Source organism: Bolinopsis microptera, chromosome 1 (genome assembly GCF_026151205.1).
Source record: "Bolinopsis microptera isolate Bmic1 chromosome 1, MBARI_Bmic_1.0, whole genome shotgun sequence".
In the NCBI taxonomy this organism is placed as follows: Eukaryota; Metazoa; Ctenophora; class Tentaculata; order Lobata; family Bolinopsidae; genus Bolinopsis; species Bolinopsis microptera.
Genome location: NC_087072.1, coordinates 6,228,271 through 6,253,685, shown reverse-complemented (window position 1 = coordinate 6,253,685; position 25,415 = coordinate 6,228,271). Strand labels below are relative to the sequence as shown.

At 38.6% G+C, this 25,415-nt stretch overlaps 1 protein-coding gene across 2 annotated transcripts; it reads right to left on the bottom strand.

Annotated features, from left to right (window-relative positions):
• Nucleotides 1-58: 58 nt before the first annotated feature.
• Nucleotides 59-24,735, bottom strand: LOC134810998 (myoferlin-like). Of its 2 annotated transcripts, none has more exons than XM_063817700.1 (37): nucleotides 24,423-24,735; nucleotides 24,152-24,240; nucleotides 23,788-24,036; nucleotides 23,409-23,610; nucleotides 23,029-23,173; nucleotides 22,584-22,826; nucleotides 20,186-20,402; nucleotides 19,827-20,010; nucleotides 19,401-19,620; nucleotides 18,994-19,202; nucleotides 18,618-18,800; nucleotides 16,902-17,012; nucleotides 16,347-16,499; nucleotides 16,034-16,183; nucleotides 15,694-15,854; nucleotides 15,349-15,563; nucleotides 14,908-15,038; nucleotides 14,444-14,705; nucleotides 13,985-14,244; nucleotides 13,554-13,700; nucleotides 11,682-11,786; nucleotides 11,169-11,330; nucleotides 10,876-11,047; nucleotides 10,615-10,734; nucleotides 10,272-10,484; nucleotides 9,050-9,210; nucleotides 3,489-3,641; nucleotides 3,289-3,380; nucleotides 2,983-3,153; nucleotides 2,573-2,858; nucleotides 2,375-2,460; nucleotides 2,018-2,194; nucleotides 1,636-1,883; nucleotides 1,405-1,505; nucleotides 1,002-1,111; nucleotides 716-863; nucleotides 59-400 (listed from the first exon to the last, which is right to left on the bottom strand). In XM_063817700.1, the coding sequence occupies exons 1-37, from the start codon at nucleotides 24,609-24,611 to the stop codon at nucleotides 365-367; spliced, it is 6,261 nt and encodes a 2,086-aa protein (XP_063673770.1). In that variant the 5' UTR covers nucleotides 24,612-24,735; the 3' UTR covers nucleotides 59-364. The 2 variants fall into 2 exon arrangements, with proteins under 2 accessions (XP_063673770.1, XP_063673778.1); XM_063817708.1 differs by having other exon boundaries at nucleotides 294-400; nucleotides 786-863.
• Between the last annotated feature and the right edge of the window lie 680 nt (nucleotides 24,736-25,415).

The following is a 25,415-nucleotide window of genomic DNA, read 5'->3' as shown; positions in this document are numbered from 1 at the left end:
GGTTTTGTATGATACTATGTAAATACACTATTTTGTGAAATTCAAATAATACCAAATATTCAACAATCAATAATCCGAGACTATAATTTTTTATGAAATTCATTTTCACCATAATTTACAAATAGTTGTTCGTGAACTCACAAATAAGTTAGTCTACATATTTATATGGGTCAATTTTCAAAAATTTCATAAGATTCAACAGCATCACGGCAAAATTAGTCCCACTAAAACTTTCTTTAACTTCAAAACACTGTTATAATGTTGGATGGCAATCTCGGTTCGTCTTCAAGTTTCTGTGAATGCAGCACTTGCCCTTGATCACTCCATTTCAGCTGATTTATATTACTTTTTATTTCTAAGAGGTTCAAAATTTAGCCATCAACATGTCTGCAACGCCTCCCTGAAAACAAAATCTGTTCATTAAATGGGCTCTTCGAAATAAAGCTGGTAAGTGGATGTCGGATGAAGACTAGACTTAAATATTGAAATAATTGCTATTGAGTTGGAAATTCTCTTCATACGAGTACAGTTGCCGTAAAAGTGAATATTATTGAATAGAAAACCCCCTGTTTACTATTAGTATTGAATGTCAACTTACCGGTAGGCTGTACAAGAATATCAAAAAAGTGAATATATACGAGTACAGTTGCCGTAAAAATGAATATTATTGAATAGAAAACCCCCCGTTTACTATTAGTATTGAATGTCAACTTACCGGTAGGCTGTACAAGAATATCAAAACGAAAGCTATTACAAGAAGAATAAGCAGCCCTCCAATTATATACCACTTGTAGTTAGCCCAGAGAATGTATCTCATGGACTTCCACGGTGATGAGAACCAACTGAAAGACGTGGCAGGCCGACTGAAATAATACAACAGTGTTAACTTGCAGGAAGTAATAACGTACTTTACTAAGGTCTAAGAATGCGATTTGTCATGAAAAGCAGCGTCGGTGGAGTTTAACTCAGTTTAAAGAAGCTAGTGTTTAATGAGGACTTACTCTGGTGGTTTAAGTTTAGGGTTTTCGTTTGGTTCGTCTCTCGCTTTGCCAGCAGGTTTGGTCTCGGCGTCTTCTTTAGTCAGTATTTCCACTTCCATTTCAATCTTGCCCTGATAAGAATACATGTACAATTAATGTTCTGGAAAAATAATGATCTGGTAAAAATTACGTAAAAATGTAGTTTGATTGAACAATTGTTTTCTTTCATGTCCAAGGGCCGGGTCGTTTACTCAATATTGTGTTATCACTTTTTGGCAAATTTTAACCCCCCCCCCCACCATGAGTCCATAATCAGTTTTACAGATAGCTATTGTGTCAAAATTGCACAAGCGCAATAATTTAGAAACCTCCCTCCCTCCTTTAATATGTGTAAATACTCCGCTACCCAAGATCTAAAACTCACAGTTAACTCTCTGGGAATGGAGGGGTCGTAGTCACAGTAACAGGGCCACCAACCCTTAATATTCTTCTGGTCAAACAAGGAGATCACTTGAACTTCCTTCCCTTAAAGTTTAAATGTTGTTCATATTACCACGCTTCTTCAATAACCATGTACTTGAACTAGTAAAATCACAATTTCATAAGAAGATGCTGAAAAATAAGAAACTAGACTGAACAGTTAGCATAAAATAACCTTTATCATTGTCTATAAGATCGTCCAATGAGACAGTTTTTGCGAATTTTGCAGGTTTCGGCATTTTATTCAGATTTAACTCAAGAACACCCAAGAAATCGTCCGCGTGAAAGATGTCGTTATCCCAAATCTGGACGCAGAATATAGCAGGGTGCTTTTCTTCGTGCTTGTCGATAGAATAAAAGTGTTCTTTTTTCTTGATAACCATCACTTCTTCTGCCGGTAGGTACTTGAACGGGAATATCAACCTTTGGGATTGCGCTTGATAACATAATAGTTCAAAATAAACTCAAACAATTTTAGCTGATAGCGTAATAACCACAAAGCTTTCGTCAGATACAAAGGAATTGAATCAAATTAGTATTGTTTTAGTACTAAGTACCTCCAGTTAAAGTTTCCCTCTCCGTTAAGTGACCGATAGTGCACATCAGTCCTCTGTTTCTTGTCTTGACCCTTTAACCATCCTTTTACATAGATATCACTCATCAGTTCGCCCGTCATGCTTATATCCGATAATACCACATCGGAGCAGTTCCATATGATAACCCTCAGTTCCAAGCTGAGTTAATAAATTAATTAATATAAACGGGGTTAAATCTTAAATAGTAAGAGATACTACAGGATATTTGTAAAGAAAGAATTAGAACATGAACCATTTGGCTGGCTTTCAATATCAGGGTGATTATAATTTTAAAGTTTTAAGTGTTAGCTTTGAAGTTTGAAAATAAAGAAAGCTTACTCTTGAGGGGCACGGGGTGTAATGTTTATAGGACCCGGGATCTCGCGGCTCTTGGGAAATATGTCCACAAACAATTCGATAACACCCTGTAAATTAAAAAAACTTGTAAAATCCATGTTAATTCGGTATAAATAGAACAATAACGTTTCCATCAACCAATAATTGGAAGGGTAATATCATTGCATTTATAGATCTAACCTGAGATATTTCGGGTCGCAGTGGGTTGTAAAGAGTCCTCTGTTCAATATGTTCTGGAACCAGTTTGTTGTCAAGGAGTACGTACAACGCTAACCGCTCATCAGCAGGTCCCCAATCTTTGTGAACCTTCCCTTTTACTTCGTAATCAGAGAGGAGGTACAGAACCCCAGCTACCTTTACCCGACAGTTTCCTGACCACATGGGCGGACTGAGAACCTGGGTCGAGCACCATTCCTCTAGAATCTCCTTGGGAGTCTGGCAGTCTCGCCACTTGAACGGACCAGCCCTGAAATGAGATAAATCAGTGAACACACAAATCACATGGTTTGTAGAATTTCTTTCAAGGGTAACTATCAGAAAATTGGAATTACATTTTAGTATTAAGGTTTAAGTTTAACTCGATTACATACGTGTAGTATCGTTTAGGTAAGCCACAAATGCCTCTGTGAGTACTTAAGTATCTGTTCTCGAGATCTATCTTAGTTTCTCCAATCAGATCATCTCCAGACATGTAATCATAGTCAAATATCTGGACCTTCAGTTCAGATTCCAGGGGAATGGTGCAGTCCAGCTCGTAAACCCTGAACAAATAACAGGTAAATCTTTTTTCCTGTCACATTTGTGACTAATTCATAATTCTTTGACAAATTATGCAAGGTATTCATGGTGAAGACTGCTGTTAGAAAATGGAGCATAATAAATCGAATAGGACTTACAATCCGAACATGGGCTCCAAACATTTAGGTTTGTAGTTATCTCTGTCTCTGATCTTCGTCTTTCCTAACTTTACAGCTGGATATGGATCACTCTGGGAGCAGTATAAGAGTAAAAACTGAGCTCTAATACCAAGATTATCACATTTATTCACTCATTATCAAGACTATTAAATAACTGAAACTTGTTCACTTTTACTTACGAATCCGTTTGGATCTTGGGGTTGGAGATCTTTGGCCTTGATGACATACACTCGAACTTTGAGCTCGATAGTTTCGTTACTGGGAGCGTTTTGTAACATTCTGGGAGGGGGCTCGCTCCCATCTGCTGGTAACGGGTAGATTCTGAACGTTCCCTGGAGATGTGTCTTGTCAAATACTTTTTAAAGATGAAGCCTTACAGCTGTGAAAAATAAAAACAAATTTATATTTCGCCTATCATTCAAAATCTATCGACAGAGATGATAAGGGTTGTTCACATATTACGTTATCATTTTTAGCAATTTTTATTTAATTGCTAAAATAAAATATTTTAGCAATTTTTACCCCCTCCCCCCCCCCCCCCCCCCCCCCCCCCCCGTAATCAACAGTAATCAAGACCCAACAACCCCCCCCCCCTGACAGCAATATTACGTAATCATGGCCTGACTCCTCCCCCCCCCCCCCCCCCCCCCCCTTTGACTTTTTTCCCTGGAAGTCATTTTTCTTTACGTTTCATGTCATGATATCCGGCCAAGCACCTTTCAAACTACTTACTATAGTCGGACATCCGATCAATTTCTAAATTTTATCACTACGATGATGAAATTGAGTGGAATTTGAATTAATAATTGTCAAATTTGTATTATTCTAGAGGTACCAACCCCCCTCCCCCCCCCCCCCCCCCCCCCCGTAATCAACCGTAATCATTTGGAAACCCCACCCCCCCCCCCCCCGGCTGATTACGTAATATGTGAACGACCTCTTACACACATACCGTAGAGACACGGTAATAATGTATTGAGTATATGCAGTGGTCTTGTTGTGAGAGCTGGTGAGTTGTGTTACTGTCGTACATTACATACTGTATATTAAGAAGGGTTTCTTAGGAGTGCTTTGTTTTTGTGATGTCGCTCATCGTTGTGCTTAGTTTTGTTTTAGAAAGAGAATTGTTACCGTGCAGTCTCTAAATCTGCACAGTTTATCGACTCTTTTTATGCTACAACATTATATTCCGTCAATCGATTTAGTACATGTACTAAATGCATTTCTTATAATTCCATAAGAGACATTTAAGTTACAATAATTCCTAGAAATCATTTAGATCTGATCAATTGATACTTCTTATCCAGCCTGTATTCGACGTTTTTGTTTCTTGAAAACTTTCCACAAATATTCATCAGATAATGTGTTCAAAGTCTTGGCTTCGTGATAGGATTGAAAATGAAATTGGCAGAAAGATTTTGGACAATTATTGTAGGAAAAGAGATTTAACTTCAGGACCAATCATGATGCCCCCGATACCGGACTCAAAGTTTATCGATAAGCTTCCTGAAGATATTGAGTTAAAAGGTGCCAATGTCCAGGAAAAGGAACACCAGAACGCATATGAAGCCGAAGTTAAACTCTACCGATGTCTTGAGGAGATTGATGGACACTGTGCATATGTAGTTATTCATCAGCTAGAATATACGCATGAACAATATTCTGCTTTCGTTCCAAACCATCAGTGTAAAAAGACGAAACAGCAGATGAGGGAAATTGAAGGAGAATGTGATTTTTTAGTTGTAGGAGATCTGTTTGTTGCGGTGCTAGAAGTTAAAGGATTATCGTTGCAGGACACAGTAGATGGAAGCATAAAGTTAAAGGGTTGTTGTAAAAATGCACAGAAACAAAGGAATAGGATGAGTGATTTAATTAAATCAATAGAACCCTCAGTGATGGTATACGAGTTCTCAGCATTTCCGAACATTTCCATGGAAGAGGTGGAGGAATTAAATTATCTATGTGATGAAACAATATTGTTCAGTGAAGATCTGGATAACTTGTGCTGATCTTTACAATGGCAGATTTGGACTTGGAAAGTATCAATTACATGTGGAATGAGGTGTTCACCTGGAGCAAAGAGACTCTGAAGAAATTTGGCAAGCCTTACGGAAAGTTAAAGGACATTGCGGACGCTAAGAACTTCAACAGACTGAATAAGCCGGAGATTGTCGATGTGTGTGGTCGATCTTTTGAGTATACGAACTATCTTATGGAGACCGTTGAAGCGTATAAGAATGTGTTGACCAGACTTCAGGGTCAGTTAATTGAGAAGCAAGAGCAGGTTATCAGTGTTCAGACCGAGCTATCAGCTTGCAAGACTGAGCAACTTGAAGCGATGAAGAAAACTGTGTCAAGTTCAGTTGCTGATTCAGTGAAAGCGGAGTTCCAATCTTACAGCTCAGTCGTTCAAAGTTTGCCAGCACAGTCTCCAGTAATCAGCCCGGAAGCATTGACGTCTGTAGTCAAGACTATTGTTGCAGAGGAGGACCGCAGCAGGAACCTTCTTATCTTCGGTCTGCCTGAGGAAAAAGAAGAGAAGCTCGAATCTCAAGTCAGTGAAGTTCTGGAAACTATTGGCATAAAGCCAAAAGTAGAGGCTCAGAGAATAGGAAAAAAGAAAACGGTTGACTCAACGCGACCAGTTAAAGTTATCACCTCAAACTCGCTCATCATTAATCAGATTCTGAGGAATGCCAGGAACCTGCGGCAGAGTGAGAAGTTTAAGACAGTTTTCTTGAGCCCTGATCGGTCTGTCGAACAGAGGAAGCTCCGGAAAGATCTGGTACAGGACATGAAGAAGCGGGCACTTGCAGAACCGACCAAAAAGTTTTACATAAAGGACGGGCAAATTTATTGTGCCAATGAGAGCAACGGTTGACAACTTTTTTTGAGTGTGTGTTTCGTGTGCTGTTTTGATATGTTTTGGACCATGTTTGTGAGGGACATATTGGTAGCTGTAGTTATTTTCTATACAAGACTGAATAGTCTTCAGGCTTTAGCTGAGCTTTAATTTCCGACGCAGTTTTGTTGAGCCACTAGTCCATGATGGGGAATATAAACAATATATTTAACTCTTAATGGTCATAGCTACTTTTAATTTCATGAATCATACAGATTTTAAAGTACGCTGGTACGATTTTTATCTTATTAAATTGCTGTTCAATATCTATTTTAGTAAACATTAACTGGGGTAGTAAAACCCAGTTCCCAATCAATCACTTGAAATATATTATCAGCTGCTGTGAAACATTTTCTTCGCTAACAGTAACTGGAACAGTTGTGAAAACTGTGAGAGATAAATTGTGTTGTTGTCTTCTTGGACTGTGGTGTATCAACCAACAAAATAAATGGGAATTAAGTATTTGTAGCTTGTCTTATTGCATCATTGATACAAATAAGAAACTCAAAAGAGCATTGGTTACACGAAAATTAATAAATGAAGGAAAGCAGAATGCGTGCCAAAAGAAGAGGAAAGGAAAAGAAAAGAAATATCCAGAAAATCCCGAAATGGTCGTTGCACCGGATATTTTTAAACACCATCTAAAGATAAGCTGTCTAACAAAACACCAGTTAGATGTGTTTAATAGTAACGAGAGATTCCTGTGGGTGGAGGGCCCTGCAGGAGCAGGAAAATCCATTGCAATGTTAGGAAAAATAATAGACCTGGCTCTCAACACACCACCTGAGAAGAGGATTCTTTTAATGGTAGTGGCATTTCATAACTCTCTAATGACAGTTCAACATATGAAATTACTTAACAACATCAGACACGACATAGCATGTAAGATGATAGTGTATGATTACGGAACGACACAGGGTGATATTACTGATCAGTTTAACGAAGCAAACAGATCATTGTCACACCAAATGTTTGACTGTACCAGTAAAATTGTACTTCTAGTCACCAGGAGATGCTTATCTAAAAGTATCGACAGCTTTGTAACGAGTTTTGATAGTGTTTTTGTTGACGACTATCAGTTTCTTGTCGACAATATCTACAATGATCCTATACCTAACTTCCAAGATAATTATATTATATCAAAGGGACTACTACCCATCGTGATGAACAGTGATAAAAGCGATACTAGTGTCTGGATATTTAGTGATGAAGCACAATCATATATGGAAATGCTTGATCGAAAGTTCCCCGGTATTTATAATATGAGTACGATATCGAAAAATATGGACAAATTTAAAACATATTTTGTTAACTCAAGATTAGAACTATCAATCAATCTGCGAAACACATTCGAGATTTCTACCGTGTTGTCCGTAATCAGAAAACACTTCGAGAAAATATGTTATGCAACTGGATCTGTAAATTGGCCACTACAAGCTAAAAGCCATTTTCTTCGTGGTGCAAAACCAGTCATCTACCTGGTGGGAGATGGTGAGGCAGCTTCATTTAAAGATATTCTGATCAGAGAGCTGAAGAAGCTGAGAGGATCTGGTAGTTGTCTTAAAAACAAAGATATCGCAATAATTCTCACTGTCGCTAACATTCTTGGTGAGAAAAGACAAGAGTGTGCAGTACGTACTGTTATGAGTGTAAAAAGGAGTTGGGATACAACAGACGACAAAATAAAGATGTGTCGCACAGCGGAGGTTGCGTCAGCAGAGTGGCCAGCTGTTATCTCTATCATGAGATTTTCCGCAATAGTTAATCTACCTGATTGCAGTAAAATAGAGTATCCAGACCCTCACCTTATTCCGAACCTTTACATTCAAATCTCCAGAGCCAGAGTATACTCGACAGTGATCTTGTATAATTACCCAACGAACTCTTGTAAATATACTGATAAAATTATAGACGAACTAAAACAGCGTGGTGACGTGTGTAGGATAGTTGAACAATGATAAGAGTTAAGAAAACAAGGGGATATGATATCAACAACACAAAAGTAGTGCAACATGTTGGTATGCTGTAATATGAAAGTATCATTATCACCGATTTTACTACAAAGAAAAAAGCGTATCATTTAAATGTTTAAAATTTAACTTTGAGAACCCCCCCCCCTCCTGACAGAAATATTACGTAACCATGGCCTGACTACCCCCCCCCCCCCTCCTGACAGAAATATTACGTAATCATGGCCTGACCCTCCCCCCCCCCCCCCCCCCCCCCCTTGACTTTTTTCCTAGAAAACACCTTTCTCTACGTTTCATGCTACATTAAGGGGACATACACCAAAACCTTTTTTGCCGGGACCCGGGATTTGACTTAATAATATGAAAGACGTATAGATTATAACTGAAAGATTGAGACCAGACCCCCCCCCCCCCCTCCGTAAGCATTTGGAACCTCCCCCCCCCCTCGGCTGATTACGTAATATGTGAAGTGTGAACGACCCCTAATTGATAATTCTAAAACAGAACTGGTATATATATGGGTATAGACAGGCTTGTTTGCATTCTTTGCCAAATACCAAGATCAAAAGTAAATGTGTCAATTCTGCACACACCAAAGTTGGTCTATTGTTGATTATACAATAGGTTCAAGGATGAAGTATGAGTGTTTATCTGGATCAATATTACGAAAAAATTGACCAGAAAACCATGAAATTCGACAATGGGGCGAATGGCCCATAGTTGGGTTCATGTTGAAAAGTGAAAACAATAACAGGATAACCGTTAGCAGTTGATTAGCTCAGATGCCAGGCACGTCCAGCTTAGCATGTTTCACAAAATATGCAAAATATGTTGAATATTTTTATGTATTACAGATCATCAAACAAACCTTGAAGTGCCCGACAGCTCTATCAAGTTCTGGCTGCAATTCGTCGTGCTTGCCGTGCCAAATGGGGTAGGATTCTGCAAGATCTTTGAAGTTTCCAAATCGTAGCTCCAACTCTTCGAAATATTCCATTGATTCGTACCCTTTCTCATTATAAACTCTTCCTGGGAAATATTGGCAAATTTAGTTTTTAATCATAGAAATATAAAACCATCAGCTAGTAAATACCTTATCGGACCTTATTTGGACGGACATTACATGAACGGACATAATTATGAACGGACATTAATATGAACGCTAGAAGGCATTCAAAACCATCAAAAATCCGAATTTTTTTCCAATTTTTTGACGTTTTTTTAATTTCAGCAAATGATTTTTAAATCCATTTTTTATACAGTAAGTAAGAAGATCAGTCATTAAGCAGTAAAAATGTTAAAATATGTGTACATGATCAGTGTCTAATATCACATATCATCTTCATCAAATGGGTTTTCGTGCATGAAATAGTCCATGCTTACACAAGCATCAGTGATTTCTAGCTTTATGGAAACCTTTTTTATCAAACTACCCCGGTCCTGCATTTCAGTGTTAACTTTCATTGGCCATTCGGCGTGAAGTGGTTTTTATCTTAGACAACTTTAGGTTAACCTTAACATCACGTGGAGCTTTCCTAGCACTGTTTCGTTACCTCCCCTCAGTAATACTAAAATGAACTATAACAACGTCGGACAATGTCCTTGGCAACACGATTTACCGTAATACCTAGAGGCTGAGTGCCATAAATCATAATTTCGTTGACTTTTTCCGCCAAGTGACCCTTGAAGACATCATATACTAGTAGAGTTTTCTGTGCCTCCGGCAGACCAAGGAGAACCTTTCCGTCGTTAACTTACGGCACAATAAAGTTCTCATAGTTGTCACATTCTGGACAAAAAGTTCGAAATGGAAAAATTTTTGAAAAAATTTCAACGGACTTTAACTTGGACGGACATTAATTGAACGGACTTTATTTGAACGGACATAAAGATGAACGCTAGGGCCTCCAGCGTTCAAGTAATGTCCGTCCAAATAAGGTCCGATAAGGTAGAGGTTAAAATTAAGTGAATTAAGCCCCATCTACATTCTACAAAAACTCAATCTACATATACATCTACAATCTACATCTACAACAACTCAATCATGAGAACATTACGAAAAGAACAGCCAAAGAAGCAAACCAATATACCTAAGTTCTCGTCGCCAATAGAAGCGTAGTACTTGCTCCACCAGTCCAGATCATCCACCAACTGGTCCTCCTCGTCATCCCCAAAGAAGGGAGGTTCCCAGGCGGAGTCCGAGTCCTCGTCACTCTCCCCGTCTCCGTTGCTGAACCAGGAGTACACTGACTTTCTGGTCCCGGTTGAAGTGCCGGTTCCTCCTTTAACTGTGTCTGACGCACCTTGTCAACAAAATCAATCAGATCGAAGTGAATAAGGTAATATGTTACAACCATTTTCACAACTGTCGAACAATTTTAGTCAGGGTGACAGGGTTCAGAATTACGAAATTAATTAAATAAATGCCCGTACCTTTAAAAGTTTTGGAAGCAGAATCAAGTAAGGATTTATATGTAGAAGCGTTGGAGAAACCACCATCTGGAGATTCTCTTCCTCGTTCCATTTCATATTCCGAATCTGTACCTCCAAACCCTGAAACATTTTGTGTACAATTAAAGAAGTTTAGAAAACCCACCATATGATAAATGAACTGTTGATTTGAACTAATAATAAAAATATTACAAATTCAAGAAAATTATAAAATGTCTATCACGAATAATATGCATTTCATACCATCAATGAGCATTTTGTCTCGTATAGCTTGGTATTGAGCCACAGGGTCGCGTCTGTAATCCTTGAGACTCTGAATGGTGTGGGTACCAACAAGTGGTTTCAGACCAAAGGTTCGGTGATCCAGTAGTCTGATGTTCAGAGGCGGCATGTACAGTTCCTCTATCGGTAGGTACTAGAGGAGAGGTTCCAGATAACATACTAAGTTTGATGAGAGAGTACAAAAAAAGATAAGTTCTATTGGAAACTCGGTATATAATGTGAAACTGAACAGCGAGCTGTTTTCAAATTCTTACCACATCGAAGAAGAGAGAACTGGTATCAAAATTAGGGTTCTTCTTAGCGTTTTTAATCTTGTTAGTGCTCTTGACAACACCACCACACTCTATCTCTATACTAGGATTGTTGATGGCAGAGAGCTGGAACTTCTTCATGTTCCGCACACCCCACGTTAGAATCTGATATGTTTATAAGTGCTTGTAAGATATTTGGTCGTAGCATATCTGTACATTTCCTTTAAAATTTGATAATTCAGTTAAATCAGTATGGTGTACGATGTATAGTGTTTACTGTATAGTGGAGTATATGGTACAATTATGTTTCTTAAGTCTTAACCTAAATTAGTCTAAAGTGAAAGATTCTACCTAGTACAACTTGAACTAATCACTAAAATGAGTTTAAAAGAATTAGACCGGTGGAATTTTCACAAATTTTCGACGTAAAATATATAAATATTATGTTTAATGATACTTAATTATTTATAAAACTGGTTAACATTAGCCTCAAATCTAATTGAATGACATAATAACCTCAATTCTAGTGTGTTGCATCTCTGGAGCAATAGCTGCAGCTACTTGGTATGTTTCATCCATCATTGGAGGAAGCGAGGGTAGAATGTTATCGTCTTCGTCGTTCTGATCGATGGAAAATACGTTAAAATGTTTAACCAGAAGATGATACGAACCTTATCCCTTCCCGCGCTATATAGTTGGGTAAAGCTGGAAGGTTTGGAAGAGTATCTAGTTCGACACACCAATCTAAACTATGAGTAGCAAGATTGCAAAAATACACCGACCTACACTGACGGTACACTCTTTACTCTACAGGGAAGCATTTAATTTTTACCCTACGTCATGGGGGGTGATTCGGAATCAGCGTCCAAAAATACACCGATCTAGATTACTTTTACACCCTCAGGGCCTTTTCACAAGGATTTTCTTAAAATTTGGGCGAGCGATTTAGTGGGAGCACTTTACTACATTATCTGAAATTATACGGTCGCGGTGGATGCTACCGTATGGAAAAGAAAAAGTGATCAAAATAAAACAGGAAGAAAAAAGGCAATACATGCATTTTTACTCAGTAACATTTTGCGTTTGTTTATTAATTTATAGTTGGTCTGATTTTGATAATTCGCGATGAATCCTAACGGCAATAGCACATTTGGAATAAAGATAGAGAACGACAACGAAAGATTTGCTTGGGCCGGATACTTCATTTTCGTCTTGTTGTCATCGCTGATAGGGAACACAACTATCCTTATAGCATCCATCAAGTACAGAGCAATAAAACTCCATAAACTGATCATAGTGATAATACAGAACATAGCAGTATGTGATTTACTGATCACCATAATATCCTCCGTGCTCCCAAGACTCATATCACTCATTGCAAATGGTTGGATCCTAGGCCGTTGGTACAGCTACATCCAAGCGTACACCGACTACTATTTCTTTGTAGTGAGTGGACTTCTAATTTGTGCCCTGACCGCTAACAAGTTATTCACCCTTAATCATCCAGTACGAGCTGGGCTAATGAAGCCACGGCATGCTCATTTTGGATGTGCAGCGATATGGGGAACTGCAATTATTGTACCAATCCTGATATTTATTTTCGAAAAAGGAGACGTTAACTTTGGATACCACACATATTCTTATGACTTTGCTCGGGGGTCCAGCACCTGGAAGTGGCTTGAACCGGTAATGGGTGTAATCTTTCTGCTCACCCCAAACATTCTTGTGGTTATCACCAGCATACTTCTTATGAGGTACCTTGTCAAAGCAAGAAAATTGGCAAAACGAAGCAGCAACAATCCTCAAAGATGGCAAGGATTCCTGGCTATAACCCTCACAGCAGCAGTTTACTGCATCTCCGTGCTACCCAAGGCAATATATCACATCATCTTTGAATCTAGAGAGAACACAACTTTCAGTAGGGTTGGACAATCTTGCTCTTACTTTAACACCATTTGTAATTTCTACATATACTATCTCACAATTACCAGCTTCAGAAGGTTCGTTCGATCATTGCATTGCTGCCAGTTTATCTCGAATGCTCTATCTCAAGCCCGGTCAGTAGAAATGGATCCAAGACAAAATACAAACGGGGAAATTCAAGGGACAGCACTATAGTTATTTTAATGAAGTAATGAGAATACTGCGAGCGAATAGATAGAGGTGAAAACGTTTGTAGAAGTAACGAAAAAGAAACTTTGAATGATGATTAACTTCTCTTAAGAATTATATAGTTTTGATACCACTGCAAGCAGACTATTGTCATGTTTTATATGATTATTCCCTAAAATATTATCTGATAAAATATTAACACAAAATTCCAGCTCGACTCGTTAATTCATTAATAGAAATTTTATAAAATCCAATATTATAACTAATGTGACATACCAAGTAAAGCTCGAAAGCGGCTAATATCTCCCCACCAGGGTTAGGACCTCTTTGTATCGGGTACCAGTTTAGTCTGCAGGTCATTGCGTCCTCCGCGAATATCACTACCATCGGGTTTACTACACTTCGTCCCAGGAAATCGTGGCCCTGAATTAATATTTAATATATATCTATTGATCTGCTTACTGATCAATGTTTATCCATTTTCCTTTGATGAAAAAAATCCGTTCGCAGTGCGATGTAATAGTGCAAAGAAAATTCGGACAATAGCACAATTAATGATTAAATGAAGGACACAACATGATATGGGTTAGCACAAAGACACGCCAAATTAAGTCGAGCCTTTGCTTAGAAATTACATTCAATATTAAAGTTGTGCATGACTAATGACTATGAGTGACAGTAATATAAATGATAAAGATCACACATACCACAGGATCGTAATCAAACAGTTCCAATACGACGGAGGGTGGGTGTTGGCTCACTTCCTCAGGACACCCCCATATCTCGATTCCATCCAGAATAACAGTCTGATCCCAAGTCGGACACAGCGTCTCTGGGATAATCTTGGTAGCTTTCGACTGGTTGCCGTAGATGATCTTGGCGTATGGATCGGAGAGACCCGATGCATCCTCACTGATGAGGTCACGCGCCTGGTACAGGTATGCTCTCAGTTGGTATTTGTGCGACTCTGAGAAGTGCGGGGTTTAGAATGTACAAGCATATTTTGTAAACTAATTAATCAAATTTTCAAAAAATACAAAAGAAAATTTCGGTTGATATCCGGCCAAACACCTACTGGACTGGACCAGATATTGAAGCCGGAATATATCAGGCCAGAACCGCGGATTCAGCCGAATATTCGGTCGGTTCCTATTCCAATTCCTCACCTCTGTAGGTGATGTACATTCTAGGTGAATAAAAAGCCGGAATTTGACCAGCTTTCTGCCCAGTCTGATCCAAATTTTCATTACTCAGATGAAGATCCTCCGTGAAAGTAAAGATTGGTTCCGCGTCGGGGTTTGAAGTTACCATCTTCCGGAGCCACAATCTCCGCCGGACAAGATCGATCTTCCGTTGCTTGAAGTGGAACTTACTGCCCCACAATCGAGCATACTCCCACCCTTCTTTTGCCTCTTCCCTTATCTTCTCCTGATGAAGAAACAATTCTAAATTGTCTGAGTATATTCAAAATATGGAAGGTGTTGCTCACAAAACCTCCCATATTTGGAAGATTGAGGCATAAGTAAGTTTTGCTTCTTTCATAGTTATCTTGTCTGCTTTATATATTAAGTTTATACGAATCAGTAGAATCACTGCAGAATTGTTGTGAAATCATAATAGACTATCGAACCTGCACAGCCCTCTGTCTTATATCTGGATTTCTTTTTCGATTTCTGACCCATCTTCTTCGTCGGTGAAGGTGGTATGTCTTCTCGACAGGGACATAGCCAGTAACTGTGTGATCCAGACAGTACTCAAAACCTGATAGGGCACGTGATGACCATATTAGGTAACGATACTGGATATAGGGCACATGATGACCATATTAGGTAATGATACTGGATATACACGGTTGTAAGATGGAACATTATCTCATTGATATGAAGAAACAAACCTTGTTATGATGGGAAGTGTTACAATGAAGCCTATACTATCATGAATGATGTGAATGTGCGAGTTCTCACAAGATGAGAAGATGAAATATTCACCTTTTGATACACTTCTTTACTATAACTGACGTTAGCTTTCTGATAATTTAATTTTTCTTGCCCATTGCCCATCAAGAACTTACCAACTTCGTCAACAGCTCTACTCAAATCCACCTGCCAGCTATCATTCCATTCCCAGCCATTAGGAGGCATGATGGCTTCCTTTGCCACGTGCTCCTCGCCCAGGTTGGTCTCCCAGGTAACCTCACCGCTGGTCCAGTTACCTCCTGGTAATCTGGTAACTGTTTCGTACACGTCATCTTGGAATGTCATTATGGAACTGTCCGTGTCAGTCGACCTGGAGGATATTGTCATGACAACTATGCAATAAATAGATAATATTTGGGTATTTATAAAACGGTGCATTTACATGTACTATCAACTCTTTATGTGTAATTTATACGCTGTAGTTGGTAAAGGTGACATACGTGACTTGAGGTTTGATGAACCAGTCATCGTCCCAGAGCCAACCACTTGGTGTCTCAAAGCAGTATTTGGGGAGCTTTAGTTTTCCAGTGGAATCAGACCACTTTGGCCTGGTCATCATCTTGGTGGTCCACCCCGGCGGCACAAATACCATGTTCTCGTACTGAAGACAATAATGCTTCGTTCAAATTGACTGAATATCAAGTGATCCCTTCAATTTAGAAATATCAGATTTAGGAAAATGAACGATTCATCTATTAGCAATTATTGTATTCCATATTTGTTAAAGGTGATTTTTAAGTTGCAATCGTTATATCAAACTAGATTTATTTAAATACATACCGTTTCGGCAAACACAGAAATCTCTCCATCATATGGCCGATGTTGAATGCTTTTTGCAGCATCGTCCAACCCCATCCAGATGAAAAGTTGTAATTTAGCTGGCAACAGCCAGTTGGACTTGTGATTGATTCTATCTGTCATACAAGGTTTCTGGAATGTGACATTAGTCAACTTAGCCAACTGATCACTTATAAACTATCCGGGTTAATATTAAGTTTAGATGAAACAATCATAGTTTTATTTTATTTAGTAACATCCAAATCTTGATCATTGAAGGTGGTCAACTATTTAAATATATTATCTGCTTTCATACTTTCAGAAGATATGTGGAAGTCTTGCCGCACTTCATCCCAATAGCATCTTCTCCATTAGAATACATTATTTCGTGAGATGGTATCCTGATGTAGGCTTCTCGTCTCCCGCCCACCAGCATCCAGATTATTAGATCAGGGATACTGTTTTGCGGCTAAAATACGGGGCGAAATCAGCGAGACTGTATAACGCTATATAACATATTTATCACTTCGAGATGGCCAGGCCTACTCTCATGCTGTCTATAGGTGATGATTAACTCTGAAAAACTAGGGACAACTGGGGAATGATCCCAGAACCTCGACATTTCGCGTATCTTGCTCTACCAATTGAGCTACTGACCCTGATTCTCAGAGCGAAATCACCACTCATATACAGCACAATTTCAAGCTTTGTGTGGAATATCATTTATTATATAACATATTTAGTCAACTAAAATGTCACAACCTTACGGTATATTATATTTATAAGATTATTGACAAATTTTGGAGGAAATCATTCATTGTATTGGGAAGGCACAGTGCAAAAAACTGCAATTATTCACAGGAATTTATACCTCGACAGCAATAGTGTTTAGCCTCGATTTGTAGTTTTCTATTTCTTCTAACGCTGCTTCTAAATCCACAGCATTCTCTCTCAGTTCTTTAGCCTCGTCTGATATAGTTCTCTGAAAAGATAACTGGATCAGGTTTAAGAAGAGACAGAACAGTCGCTTGAACGGTACCCGATAATTATTTACCCAGTTTGTGAGTAAATTATATACGCTAATCTAACTGCGTATAATGCGATTACACTATTAATTGCACGAGGCGCAGCCGAGTGGAAATTGATACAATAATCGCACGAGGCGAAGCCGAGTTCGATTATTGCAGTTATTTCACGAGGCGCAGCCGAGTGCAATAACTGGTGTAATCGTATTATACATGCAGTTAGATTCGCGTATAACTCCACGCCTCTGATGTTATAACCAGTGTAATTAGTTTATAATCGCACCGACTTTGTTCAACTGTTGTTGTTATACAGGGTGGGCCTCAAAAGTCTACCCATCCTTATCTCTTAAAATTGTAACAGCTCGCTGAGATCTCACTAATTATTTTATTTCAGAATGGAAAAGCGCCATAACTTACGTTCTGATTAATATTTTTGATAAAAATTTTTAGAGAATGTTAATCATAATTAGACACAACTTCGTGCTAAGTTTTGTGTGAGTCTGAGCTTGTCTGACAAAGTTAGCTCCTGAGTGTGCTAGCTTTAATTTCTCACCCAGAACTGTTTACATTGGTTAATAGACACCACAAAAAAAATCCTGGGTAAAAAAATTAAAAAACCACCGATTTATTTATGTTTTACCAATTCTATTCACCATGATACATCGCACATTCCATGTAAGAAGAACGATATAAACAAGCAGGAAGGATCATCTGTGATAGTCCTTATCAGTTAAAATATAGAGAGAATGGAATGTGCGATGGATCCATGTGAATAGAATTGGTAAAACGTGAATAAATCGCTGGTTTTTTAATTTTGTTACCCAGGATTTTTTTTGGTGGTTTCTATTAACCAATGTAAACAGTTCTGGGTGAGAAATTCAAGCTAGCTCGCTCAGGGGCTAAATTGGTCAAATAAGCTCAGTGAAGCTCGCAATCACACAAAACTTGACACAAAGGTTTAGATACTTGTTATTAACATTCTGTGAAATTTAGAAGCAAAAATATTTATCAGAACATAAGTTATGCCACTTTTTGTTTTACAAATAATTAGTGAGATCTCAGCCTCATACTGTGTTGTGTTAATGCAATGTAAGGATTGACTTATTCCAAACACAAGGAAAGATGTTGTCCTAAACTATAAATTTAAATTTATGCCCATAAATTTATTTCGTGCGACCATTGCACTAACGGTCGCCAAACTATCTCAGGTAGTTGATTTAAGTCAATACTTGAATCAGCACCTCACAGTAGTAAAATACTCGGTTTTAATTAGGTCCTCATTTTACGAGGTCAGAGGTGCTCTCTCTAACTCTAATTATCTGCCTGAGCCATGATTTACAGCATCTTTCAGGGAATCAGTGCAATTAGTTTAGTAATCGTACCTAATAAGATTTCGGTCACTCTCAAAACAGTGCAATTAGTTTTGTAATCGCACCCCCTGGAACAAAAACCGGTGCAATTATGGAATTAATAAATGGCCGCCAAATAGGTCAAAAGTGGAGTTATATTCAGAATATTCAGACTTTACTGGAAATTGTCATGATTTGTTTGTCTCCAATTACCATGTCATCATATCTAAGTCGGTACATCTTTTCATCAAGGTTGGTGTAGTTAGTGGGGAGATCCAGTAAGTCCTTGTTAAGATCATCAATGAGGTTGTCTAACAAGGCCATGAGACTTCTAGCGCTGTCTTCGATAGGCGCTTCAGATCTTATCATCAGTCCAACTGTTTTTATGTTTTGCTCCTGATAATAAATAATCTGTGACAATTGCTGTTAGGTTCACTGGTTATATTTTAATTTAGTTCTGACCATTATTTTCAAGATTTATAATGGCATATTTTAACTTCTCAGATTTAGTAACCACCAACAATTGATTATTCAAATTCTATTCGACACTATAAAATTAATCTTCAGTTATTAATATTATAACTCTCACCAAAGTGTCAATAATTTTAAGCAGGAAGTTGAGGGACTCTATCCTGAAAGTGTTGTCCTCCCAATGAGAAATAAGCATGACACAAGGCTTTACATCCCTCCACGGCATGTAGTAGTAGGACTGTCCGTCGTAGACAGCGTTCTGAGGCTGGGTGGTCGAGGGTGAGGCCATGGCAGCATGGCCAACTGAATACTTGTTACCATAGTCTCCTGAAATTACGATTATAAGATTAAGAACTATTTATTATTTGCTTAATTTTTCTTCCAGTTAAGAAGGTACGGGACATACGGATTCTATAAAACCTGAACGATCCTCCTCCTTTCTACGTCCTTAGTTTTGCAGTTTCAGTTGATTTGTTATCAGGAAATAATAGATAAAGGCTCGGATCTCCTGAAATTAACACTTACCCATGGTAACTTCAAACTCAATGGGACCATCAACAGGATTGATCATGCAGCCCTCCAGAAACCCTACAAAAGTTCTGTACTTCCGTCTCCGCTGGAACTGCTGACAGGCATACAGGTCGTCGTGATCTATTGGCTTGATGTACTCGTCGTGGTTGGGATAGCGGCCTTGCGTAACAGTCAGTTGTACAAGGAGTCTCCCTCTGAATGAACATCCTTCTCCCTGGATGGGATATAGAACATAGTCAACATTGGGGTGAACGTAACGTCACCACTGAACATTCCACAAAAGTTTATATCAATCAACTATCTTTAACTTTATACACTAAAAAGGTTGACAGTTCCGAAATAAAATAAATATAATTATATGATTGTATTCTAATATAATTATGACTTTTTAAACGTATTCATTCCCATAAATGCACTTACAAGTCCTTTATCAAGACCCCCTAAATCCATGCTCATATTTCTGAATTCTCTGGGACTTCCATAGAAACAGACAAAGGCTGGTCCAAAAGTCGGTAAAAATCCTTCATCGTCTGTATCCTCAGAGGAAAGTCTAGTAAGGTGGAGAAAACTAGTTGCCACCACGTCGTCTCTATTCAAGTGATCTCTGGAAAAGTTTTAATCGTTACTAATAGCAAAATGAAAACGGTTTGTATTGGGGGAAACATACCAACATTTTAAAAATCCAGTTTCTATTATTTTTAATTTTTCTAAATATTTTGAATATTTATAAAATATTTATATCATATGCTAGAATTATAGTAGCATGTCACACAACTTACTTGTCCATGACTTTGAGCATGAGCTGTTCGCACATGGTAGGAATCTGAATACCCATATTCAGCTCCTGGTTCCATACCGGACTGTAACTGTTGTAGATCACGTTTGTCTTCAGTTTCTTTCCAGCAAAACTTACCACCACGTACGGATCCACCTTGTCGATTCCTTCGTGCTGCATCCCGAATGCTCTTTTCACACCGTCAAACGCGTCACTGTCCACTGAGGACCATGTTTTAGATTTCTAATTAATATTCAAATATAAGATTGTGTTTCTCCGGGGAATGTAGGGGTATTGGAAAGCTTGCTTAACTTTTTAGGCAATTATCATCTTAGTGACAATAGGCAAACCAACTTTGAATTTACGAGGTATTCAGAAAATTAATCCGTTGGAATCTAATTTTTTATTAGGAATATTAATTACTTTACAAAAAAAAGACAGCATTATTCAAAACTTCAACAAAATAGTAAGATAATATTTTCATCAAACAATGGTTGCTGTACCCGCGTCTGGCACGATGTAGTCAGCCTTTTTGCAGGGTGAAGAGTCGGACCAGTGTTAATCTCGTTTAACAGGGGGATGGAGGAGTCTTAGTGGGTGTTTTTAACACTGTTCTTAACACTGTTTTTAACACTGATCTTGGCAGATCTGGAAGCTGCAGCTCTACTTCGCTGCACTACTCGTGCGAGGAAATCCATAGTTGGGAGCATCTGATTCACTACTGATGAAGTATTTGCGAGGACTTCTAGGACCAGGTTCTGTGTCGCCGAGAGAGGTTGCTCTGCAGCTTTCCTTTTCAGGAATTTTATGACTTCTCTTCGTTTAGGAGCTGCGATGTCTGCTTCGTGGTTGTGGGTTTTTGTACTTAATCTGAGAGATTGTCTGAGAGGGAGAGATAGCACACACAGGGACACTTCGTAGGAAGTTTGTGCTTGCAGCATCGCCAGGCAGATGTGAGGGCTGAATCCTTGTCCTTCTTCCGAAAGTAGATTTTTTTAAAAGAGAGGCTGGGCCTGGTTGGCCCACGAGAGGATAGTATATGGAATATGGATGCTTTGCCTACCTAGTCTGGGGTATGGCAATCCTGTGGGAGGATGCCGGTGGAATCAAGATGTGTAATCAAGGATGATGGTAAGTGTTGTGGGTTGTGTCATAGATGAACGCTTAAGTGGTGGTTGAGTGTGGAAGAGAGAGGCGAAATAAGACGGCGTTTAAGTAGTCGCTATGTTACACCGGTCTGGTCCAACTCCTCTGGCACCATTAAGCGTTTAGTGTGGTTTGCAAAGTTGACAATGGTGGAGATGTGTTGGTTGTCGAATATGTCATTGACAGAGAGGTAGTGGTCCCGGAAATATTGACCTCTTATTTGGGCAATAGCCGGGCACTGTCCGAGAAAGTGTGAGACAGTCTCCTCTTCGTCGCCGAAAGTAGATGCATCCATCGGAGTCAAGTAGCTGTTGAGATCCTGCGCGACCAGAGATGAATTTGGAGAAGGTAGGCATGTTGATAGAATGAGATACTATTGTCTTTCATCTTCCACTTCCAGTATATATACCTAAGATCTAGGCCACGTACTTACATGTGATCGGTTCAGATACTCCTATTGCATGCCTTCGACACGCAAGTCTCACGTCCCTAATTGGTACGAGAACTACCCCCAATAGCAAGAGCTCCCGTCGCTTATGTGATCTACGAGTCGAGCAGACAAATTTTAAGGATCATGTTTACTTCTTAATGTACAGTTATGATGTACAGAGTTGTCATTCGAACTCTACCCTATATTTAGCCCGTTTCTCGGTCAATTAAATACTACTGATGGATCACATCATCTAAATTTAATCGTCACCGATTGGTGACATGATTTGATTACTGTTATCCGTGGATCACATCATCTATTAATCGTCATTCCCATCTACCACCAGCAATAATATTCATGACAACTCCGAATGAACATAATCCAGTTACATAAACGTTAAAGGGCATGCAACATGCGTATACCAGAATGTCGCTTTTTTTAAAACGATTTTCGAATTATAAAAACAATCGGCTTAAATCTCCTTTAAGATGAGTTAAACAGTAAACAAAAATGTGCCCAGCCCGAAAACTGGTTTGTCATTTCGAAGCTATAAAAGTGCAAAAAATTATAGTTGGCTGAGCACATTTCTGAGTGACTTGCTTGACTCAACTAATAATCACTGACTTGTATTTCAACTATTTCATGCATGTTTATATAGCATCCTACCGTTCCTAAACATGTCACGAAAAAGTTGATCATCCACTGAAATTGATAAATTGCTAAACGCAACTTCTTATATCATCAAAACTGCGTCTGAGATGGAATACATAATACAATATATTTAGCATGGAGTATGGAGAGATATTACAGATAAAGTCAGACTTACTCTCAGGTAGATCCTCTGCTTTGTAAACCCTGATGGTGTAAGTGCAGGGCTGCAACTGGACCCCAGCAGGCTGCAGAACATTCGACTCCATATCGATCTCATCTGCATTACTGAGCTTGGGAGGTGACTTGATCTTGTCACCAGGTCCCAGGATGGAGATTGAAACCAGAACATAACCCTTCACTCCGGACTCTTTGTCATCAGGGTCAGTTAGGAGGATCCACTTGTGCCAGAATGTGTGATCTAAGGAGAAGTATAGTTAACCCACATGAAGTAGCAGAGACCAAAAACGCAAAAAAAAACACGTTATAGAAACAATCACGTGGAAACCGTTAACCGAGCACGTGTGATTTGCACGTGTTAGAGCACGTGTTAGAACTTAGAGCACGTGTGATTTGCACGTGTTAGAGCACGTGTTAGAGCACGTGTGATTAGTTAGACTAACCTGAGTAGACGTATACCTCTCCAACATCGAACTTAAAGGATCCTACCAGACAATCAGATCTCATCTTCTTAGAGTTGAGAACTTCTATGAGGATGGGCATGTCTACTAGTTCCGCCGGAGACATGTTGAAATCGTAGATCAAGCACTGACGGTTATTGAAATATTTAATATTTCTTCCTGTCTACTGTTAAAATATATCGAAGCCAGCACACAAATTATTAGACGCTAGAAACTGAAAGTCCGATTAAAATGCAGGTTTTTACTCGAGTAGATCAATATCATATCATTTTTGATATTCACGTTGATCAAAGTAAATGTATTTTCAAGTGAATGTATTTTCCTTTTTTCATTTTATGTCAAAAATAGGCAAATGTCACTACCTCTTCCCACTTAGGTTTTGCAGTTGACCTTTGTACCCGAGTGTGCTTTCCCATCTTTCCTATATTCACATTGGTAACTGGATGAAGATTTCCCCCGAACAAATTTCTAGCTTCGTGAACAAACACCCTGATCTGGAAATCCTGGGGTTTTGTAGGTAGGTTGGCCCTATCCAGTAGGGCTCTTCTTTGTGCTGACGTCGTTCTGGCAAAGTTAAATTGTTATGCATCGTTCCTAATTGTGCATTTATCGTGATACTGAGTAAAATTGTCTCAAAATGCGGAAAAAAATCAATCTTTCTATAAAATTTATGACTCTGTATTTCGATAAATTTAAAATAAGTGTCAAAACGCAATTATAAGTTCCTCCACCAAAACTTACGATGATTTAAGTTTGGCAGCTTCCTTTTTGGAGATTTTGGTCTTTTCAACATCAGTTAAAGCTGCTGCCCCTCCGCCCGCTGCAGCCTCGTCAGGATCCAGATTTGGTTTAACGTAATCCAACTTAAACTGTAAGAAGTTGTCAGTCTGTTTACCAGATGCATCCTTTACAGAGGTTTTAACCTCCGCTGACTGCGCAGTGGAAGCCATGGCAATGGATCTCAGAGAGTAAACACATTCTCCAACCAGCCTGAAAAAGTGGATTAAGGTAGGAAATCGTAATGTGCCACAGAAAACGTTTTCAGGTATCAGACACAAATAAATATCATGAGGATGAATCCTCTTTATGCTAGATATGAACCCACTTGTTCTTCATGAGTTTTTCCTTGGAGACGATCTTGATGACGAGAACACTGTCGTCCAATAGCGGTATGTCTCGTTCCCACAAGTGTACCTGGAATTTTCATAGTTAGAATTGTTGATTTATCAAATCAGAGTGGGTTGATATTTTCATAACGTTAAATGGTTTCTATAACAGTTCAGAACAACTTTACTTGGAGCTAATGTATTTAAAATCAGCTTCTTAAAATAATGAAGCCAGCCATTATTTTTAGAACAGTCAAGTGAATAACTTACATCATTGATTTCTTCTGTGAAGTTTTTATCTACATTCGAAACCTTCTCAATTCCATCGAGTGTAAAGGTGACAATAAGATCCCTTTTCATGGAGACCACAACTTTCTGTAAAGTGAGGCAAAATCTTCCAGCACTCAATGAAGGTGACTCCTGGGCCATAGCGCTGGCCTCATCACCTTTCTTCCCCATTTTTATGGAGCACCCTTTACGGATGTACCTTAACCTTCGCTGTGCAAAACGAGTTTCAGGATTTTCATTTAGACGTGTAGCTGAGGCCGATTGTTCCTGTAGTCGGATATGCTCCTCCTATAAAACATAAACAAATTAGAAATCATATAAAACAGTAAGATATCAAATAGTTTATTAACTGCTATTTCACGGGATAGAATACTAAGTTGGTACAGTAATTTAGAATTTACTAAATTACTAAACTAATCCAGAGTTAATCGCGTAGGTATTGCTTGTGGTGTGTCTCATGTTTGAATCGACACCAGGACCACAGAGAGTGTTTTTAAAGAGGTTAATGATAGTTCCCTGGGAAACTGGTAAACAAACAATATTATGTGATATCTTTAAATAACCTGACGCATTAAGACTGATAAGGTATCGTCAAAATAAGAGTTAAAATCGATATTTATTAACATCTTAATGTCAAAATAAACTCAACACCAGATTTACACTGTATTTGATGTCACCAGGTGCAAAAAAATTTCACATAAAAATTATCTTCAAATGAAGAATCGTTTATAGACTTCATTGATACTGTTCATTGTGCACAAAAATGTTTCATTTGGCTATGCTTCTTCAAAACAAAGTAATGTCTATAAAATTGCAGAACAGTAGTGTGAACTACATTTGTATTAAAAGCACCCCGGCCCTACACTTTTGATACGTCTTTAGTATCTAACGCGGGCATAATATGGGCAATAGCATGATGGCTGATGGATGATGTTCTGCCATATTTAAATATCTTATCATTAATCGCCACGAATT